General features: G+C 35.4%; 1 protein-coding gene across 1 annotated transcript in view; it reads left to right on the forward strand.

Moving 5' to 3' along the window:
• LOC150092422 (retinoic acid receptor RXR-alpha-B-like) overlaps positions 1-6450 on the forward strand; it is a 136505-nt gene extending 130055 nt beyond the window's left edge. Inside the window, exon 8 of the mRNA XM_090414900.1 lies at positions 6200-6450. Coding sequence (XP_090271026.1) covers positions 6200-6450 — 251 coding nt within the window. The remainder of the gene's footprint in view (positions 1-6199) is intronic.
• Positions 6451-7802: the final 1352 nt, after the last annotated feature.

Here is a 7802-nt window from a genome sequence, read left to right on the forward strand (position 1 = left end):
ACTCATTGTGAGAGGCTCACCCTAGAAAACACAAAGTCTATCATACCACTCATTGACCGTTCATGCTCTCATAATATCTCACTCTATCGGGCAATGCATTCCACAGTTCAATAACTCTCAATGAAAAGAAATCACTCCTTGCCCTCCTGCTCACAACTTCCTTTAATAACTTCCAGGGATGGCCTGGAAGTTACCTTGTCCACGCTTCCCCCCATTCCACCAAATGAAAGAATTCTTCAATGTCAATCCTGTAAGTACCTCTCAACAGTTTAAATGTCTCAACTCTGCAGTCCACATTCCTTCAGCTTATCCTCATAACTAACATTGTACAGTCCTGATACCATCTTTGTTATCCACCTCTGCACTCTTTCCATGGTTAATTTATCCTTTTCAAAACCTAATTTGAGCACAATAGTCCAGGTGTGGTCTGATCAGGGCGTTATACAATGGAATGACAACTCTTTTATCTCTGCAGGTCAGCATCCTTCTCAATATGGTAGCAATCCTCTAGGTTACCTTCACCACCTTTGCAATATGTTCCCTGAATTTCAGGTTTCTGTCAATCATCACCTCCAAATCCCTTGACTTCCCCAATTCCTCCAGCAGAGTGCAGCCTTCCATTGATGTATCCCAAATTTCAAGACTTGACATTTAGCTCAGTTAAACTGATACCCCCATTCGTCCATCTGTCCACTTTATTCAAATCCTCTTGAAGGGCTACCACATCTGCACTATTACCAATAACCCTTCCCAGCTTCACATCATCTGCAAACAACTAAATATCCCACTGCAATCTATTGACAATGTCACTGATATAAAAGTTAAACAATACAGGTCCTGGTACTGAGTCCTGTGGGACCCCAACTTATAACCTTCTGCCTCCTTGATACTGCTCCCTCATACATGACTCTCTGATACCTATCCGATAGCCAATCCCAAATCCAGTTCATTAACCTGACATCTAAACACATGTGCTGCAACTTAAATATCAACTTATCAGTGGCGGCTCGTGGCTTGAAATTGTCGGGGTGCTGCAACTTTCGAAATATACATATGCATTGTAAGTACAGTATATATGTGTTTAGATAAAATATCAAAATTATGGTAAAAAATTTTTAAAAATATTAAACATGAAAAAATATTGTTTATAATTGATAAAATTATACAGTTTAGTATAATTCAAAATTACTTAAAAATAAAATCCATTCCTTTAATTGTAATTAAAGGAATGGATTTACAATTTTTGGACATTACAATTAAATCCTTTAATTATAATGTCCAAATATTTAAAGAGACAGAGTAAACATGATAAGCACTACGAACACTCTACTACTGGTGCAAACTGCATATAAACAACAGTGGAACTGCATGATGGACAGTGTCGCATTACACTAATAGCTCGCATCTTATTATGACATGCATATGCCATCTTACTATGACGTGCATATGCTTGCGCATGTAGCAATAAGACACTGTGGTAAGCAGAGTGCTGCTAGCGTCCTTCGCCCTCCTAAGTGCTACAAGATGGATTTTTATTATTTTTTATACAAAATAAGAGAATTATATAGGATTGTTGATGATAAAAATAAATATTACAAGCAAATATAAATAAATTAATAAATATATTTATATATCGAGAAAAACTGGGGGTTCTGCAGTGCCTAAGCACAAGCTGCCACTGCAACTTATCATGTGGTATCCTGTCAAATGCCTTTGTAAAATCCAAAAAATGGCAGAATTTCCTTTCCTTCATCAACTGCTCTTTTCACTTTACTATTTAAAAGCAATCATTTACTAAAACAAGAGTAACCCTTATCAAATCCATGCTGACTCTCACACATAACCTTATCCTCATCTGTCCAATGCTGCATATGATCCCTCACTAATTTCTCCAAGATCTTAACAATTACTGACAAAATACAACTTGGTCTATAGTTTGACACTTCCAGTCTGCTACCACCCTTATCATACCTCCTTCCACTCCTTGGGTACCTTTCCAATGGCTAGACTTTCACTGAAAAGCCATTCAATGCAGTTGGCAGTTCTTTAGCACATTCTCTCAAAACTCCTGGCAAAATCCCATCCAGTCCCATTGCTTTATTGACTAAGTGCAAGAATACTCAGAATTTGAAACACACTCTTTTCTTGCACTTCTAAACCTCAAACCAGCCCTGTCTTTCTATGTATCTCTAAACCTATTTTTCCGGGATGAAAAATCGCAATAAAGTGTTTATTGAACAACTCCAGTATGTCCTTTGCATCAGTCACTCTGTTCTCATTTTTATCCAACAATGTCATTCTTCTACAATCATTTCTCCTCCTACTGGCCACTTAGCAAAAAAAAAAAAAAATTCCTTAGGATTTACTTTGGATCTCAAGACCAATCTCTTCTCATATTCCAGTTTCACCTTCCTTACCATACTAGTCACTCTCCTGGCCTGTGACTTATATTCTTCATGCATCTGCTCTTCTCCTGTCTCCTTATATCTCTTCCATAGCCTCTTTTTCACGTGCATTTCCTGTTTAATATTGTTAGTCACCCACTTTACATCAAATTGTGTCCTCTTCTTCACTTGTGGGATACAGCTTACTATTGCTGCTAACAAATATTCCTTCACAATTTCCCATGCATTAATGATATCCTGGCCTTCCCAATTCCTCCTTCCATGGGACTACCCCACATTGATATCTAAGAATTATAATCATCCACTTTATAATTCCACATACATTCCCTTCTCTTTGATACTTCTGCACATCTATTCATCTTCCAAGTCAAAACCACATGGTCACTCTCTCCAACAGAGATGCCATCTCAGTTATAATCAGATCTTCTGATGCTATGATCAAATTTAAAACTCTTGAACCTCATGTTCCTTCTGCTACATGTTGTCTAAGACGTTTGTTCCTCAAGAATTCCAGAAATTTCATTCCCTTTCTACTACATGCAGTTTCCTCTTCTCAATTTATACTGCTGTGGTTAAAATCTCCCATACAAGTAACAATCATTCTTTTTGCACTCACCAAACTCAACTGCCTAAACATCTCCTGCTCCCTAGCTTGTAGCAACACACCACTAAATATCCTGTTCGGCCTGCCTGTACCTCACACCATATGCTTTAAAACCATTAGTGCAATTGCGCTCCAAATCCTCCACTCTGAGAGGTCATAAGTCACCACTTATCATAAGCAGTACTCCACCACAGGCTGATGCTATCAGTGCCACCAATTCATCTCCTTTATTCTGGATACTCCTGTCATTAATATAAACAATCAAGGTATTGTCACTGTTTCTATACCTATCATTATCTCCTCCAAACTCCATTGGATTCAATATTATGTAATATATTTCCCCTTCTTCCAAGCACCTATTCCCACAAGAGGCTATCCCCTGCTACCATCCACTATGATAATTCTAGTTTCCCTGCATTGACATGCTGACTTGTTAAGAGAACAGCATTCTCTCCAGATGCCTACATCCTTTCCTCATTCAAATGCAAGCCATCCCTCGCATACAGTTGCTTTCTGTCCTCAAATGCCCTCCAAGCATTCCACGCCTCTCTTTTGATACATTCTGGCTATTATAATATTCATTATTGATACTCCTCTCTGCAGCTCTGCATTATCATACCTGAGCAGCACACTCACTATCTTCCCTCTCTCAGTCTTCTTCCATACAACCTCAAGCATGAACCTCAGATCTCTTGCCACCCAATTCACACTGTCTCTCAAGTCATTCATGCCCACCATCGCAATAATCTCATCCACTCGTACACCTTGCTTAATTGCCATAGTTATACTATCTACCGATTTCCTTCAGGCAAACACTCCTGAGGGTATTTTATCTTGTACACCATAAATCATCGAGTCTCCTCACATCACACCTCTTACCGCTCTGTTTCTTCCTTGCTTACCTACATCTCTCTCTCTCCCCTAACACTTTCTTTTTTGTTCCCCTACTTACCTGTTTTCTTGTCTTCTTTCCATCCCTGGTTCCAGCACTCTCTCACATTTTTCTCATTCCCTCTCTCTTACTGGTTCTCCTATTCTCTCACCTTCCCATCATTCCCATAACTCTCTCTCACTCCTACTCTGATTTGCATTCTAGTTACCTAATCTCGTCCTTCATGCTTCTCAGCTCGTTCCCAAGACATTCCACTTCTTTCAGCACATCTCTCTCTCTCTCTCTGCAAGCTACCTACTATTGCTTGACATTCATCTTCCCAATTAACACCATCTTCAAAAGCTTCACGATGTTTCAAACCCCTACTACACTCCTTACTTTAATTTTTTCATTCACATTCTGCTCATTATCCTCACCCTCAATCACACTACTCATCTCTCTCTCTCTCTCTCTCTCGATCGGTATTCACCCATTTCTGACATAATGCTGGCAAGGTCCATTATACCAATGCCTAAATCACAATGTTCTTCACACTTTCTACATTTTACGCAGACATGCACTCCCTGATCACTCACCTGCCACATATCTAACCGCCAGGATGCATACATGTTGCAAGCACTGCATACCACAAAATCCTGTAGTATGCTGTGCAAAATGTAGTCCTTACGTGGGGGGGACTGGTGATAAGCCATTGGCAAACTTTTGTGGCTGCTGTCATTATTTAAACACTACACAATGAACACTACAAATGATATTGAAATATTACCTTTTTAAGTACAAATTTCCCCAACTGCAAATTATCCACAGACTATACATTGTATATAGCTTAGATACCTCATAATTTAAATTAAAATAACTCAAATAAATAATGACGAAAACTTAATCTTTTTTCACTGCTACCTCTTAACACGTCCGACTATGCCTTGCCCTCTGGCACCCTCTCAATTACAAGTTATTGTCATAACATTATATAATTGCTCTCTCTCTCTCTATATATATAAGTTTTTGATATGACATCATCTGAACTATGGTGTTCAGATTTAGTCACCTGAATTTTATGCAGATGTGGAATTGGTCTTTGGAATTCTCATTATGCAATAGATTAAAGGTTTATGGGCTACAAAACTGGACTGATGGAAAAGAGGGGAATGTGATAAAAGCATATAAGTTACTAAGCAGATTTTGTATGAAAAATTGAGAAGAAATTTCCTACTATATAACAAGTGAGAAGAGAGTAAGGGATCTTCTCTAAAAATTGAGTAAGTGTATAATTAATAAGTGTATGAAGACTGGTGTTTTGTTTGGTTGAATGAGTGGAATGGGTTGCAGAGGGAGCTGTGAGTCAGTAAGAAGTATGATGTGCATTGTCCAGGTTGGTGTGGACAGCTCATAATAAGTCCTACCACTCCATTGACATTTCCAAATAGTCATTTTCAGTAACAGAAAAAAATATAATAATTATAAAAATTATAATAACATAGCCCTACAACTTCAGAACAAATGATCTGTGGTTAACTTATGAGTTCAGGAAGAAGACATTTTTGCCAGCAAAGGTTGGTTGATTGGCTTAAGTAAGTTTGAGCACAGTTAGTAGTTGGAAGGGGAACAATTGTTCGATGCTATTGGCACACTCTCCCTCGAGGTGTTACATAATAATAATAATTTAAAAAAAAAATACAAATATTGAAGGCTGCCATGACTTACTGCTAGGTAAAATATTAAAATAAAAATGATTCACTTTTTTTCACTTCTGTGTTGTATATAATCATTAATTTTCTTTATTATTATTATTATTATTATTATACAGTATCTCCATGGAGTTCAGAGACTCATCATGTTGAATTATAACTCCTGCTTCATACAAGTTGATTTGATAATAAAAAGCATAAATAAATTATTTTTCAAATTGAACTTTGTTACATCAATCACCTGACATAATTAATCAGATTATAGTGCATATAATCTGTTTATATATATAAAATTTTGGATAAAGTTTTATATATATAAAACTTTAAAGTTTAAAACTTTTATATAAAAATATAAAACTTTATCAAGATTATTCATATATGGTTTGCAATCATTGTGACTCTGAAGACCAACTGCACAAAATACATCTCATAATATATAGGTAATTTGTGAATTACAGTATTACAATTATTTTAATATTACAAGTAGGAGTTTTAACTGCAAATGATTTCCTTCACATATGTTCATTTTCAATTTTAATTTTTGCATAATTTTTACAGTTTTAAAATCTTTAAATAATTTTTAATTTATACTATAATATACTTATTGCAGAAGTAAAGGGATTAAAATGTGTTCAGCAAATAGAAAACTTAAGAGAAAAGGTATATGCTGCATTAGAAGATTATTGCAAACAGAACTATCCCGATCAGCCTGGTCGTTTTGCAAAATTGTTGCTACGTTTACCGGCTCTCCGCAGCATTGGTTTGAAGTGTCTTGAGCATTTGTTTTTCTTCAAGCTTATTGGTGACACCCCTATCGATAATTTTCTGATGTCCATGTTAGAGGCCCCAAGTGATCCTTGATGAAATCTGGACTGTGCCACTTGAATACTAAGTGCAACAACTATAACCAGAATTTAGTGATAGCAGAGGTGCATGTTTACTTTGCATAGTGATAATGTTTCTTTTATTCTTTCTTTCTCTCCACTTCTCATTTATTTAAAGGAAAGCATGCTGGAGGAATGGACGAAACATACACTCAGCATAAATTCTAATGAAGAGACTAATGAAGAAATTCCATCACTGCTTTTCCACAACCGGCTGTTTATTTATTTTGATCTATTGGGCATAAGCAAACTGCATGTGCAATTCATATTTCTTACCTGTGTTCATATATACATGTATGCACATAAAATATGATACTAGGTGCTAATGTATTTTATTGAAAAATATCATATTCATTCAAATCCATTATTTCACTTCATTTTTATGTTTATACTGTCCTTTTTATGCATTTTTTTTTAATAATGATCCTTGCTATTTAAATTATATATGTAAATGCAGTATTGCTGTGGAAATTGTCTGGTTAATTCATATTATGATGTATAATGGCTAACAGGTACTCAGGAGCCACAGCCACTTTTCTTTCATTCAGATAGCTGGGAACTGCACACTGGATTACACCAGTGTGCAGTTGATGATCATTTCAAAATAATAAAAAGAAGAAAAAAAACTACCATTGGGGAGGATTAAAAGTATTCAAGTATTTTAGATGTTTTCCAATTTTTCTTTTCATAAAAAATTTCTTTCCTAACATAAAATCTCTTAACATCTATAATGTTGATTAAAGAAAATAGTGAAATAAAAAAAAGTTATATGGAATACGTCTTTTCCCAGACTGGATCCAACTTTAAGGTATATAAGGCACTAGAATAATTTTGGTAACAAAAATACCAAATCAAATATTATTTACTAATAGATACAAATATTTTTAAACTTATAATAAAAATAAATAATTTGAATCAAGTTTATAATTATCAGAATTTAGCATATCTTACTGTTGTCTCTTTCCTGCTATAAACACGCATGCAGAGAGAGAGAGAGAGAGAGAAAAAAATTGTTAAATATCCTACATCTCCTCACCTTAATTGATGTATTTATAATATAGTGTGCTATAATTTCAGCAGTAATAAACAGGATAATGTTTGTTTTCCTAAAGGAAATATTAAGATTCAAAAGCTAGATAGTTAGATTTTTTATTTTAGTGAATTAATTTGCTAAATATTTGTGATTGCATGCTGAGCACAGATTAACAAGTTCCTTAAATTTTGAACAACCTATTTCTGTGAGCAGACATAATGGAAAGATAAATTTTGGAACCAGTCATGTACCTTCAGAACTCACATAATGATGATCATCAGTCTGAGCAATTGTGC

Source organism: Typopeltis vanoorti, chromosome 26 (assembly GCF_054136105.1).
Source record: "Typopeltis vanoorti isolate ZY-2024b chromosome 26, IOZ_Tvanoo_1.0, whole genome shotgun sequence".
NCBI classification, from domain to species: Eukaryota; Metazoa; Arthropoda; class Arachnida; order Uropygi; family Thelyphonidae; genus Typopeltis; species Typopeltis vanoorti.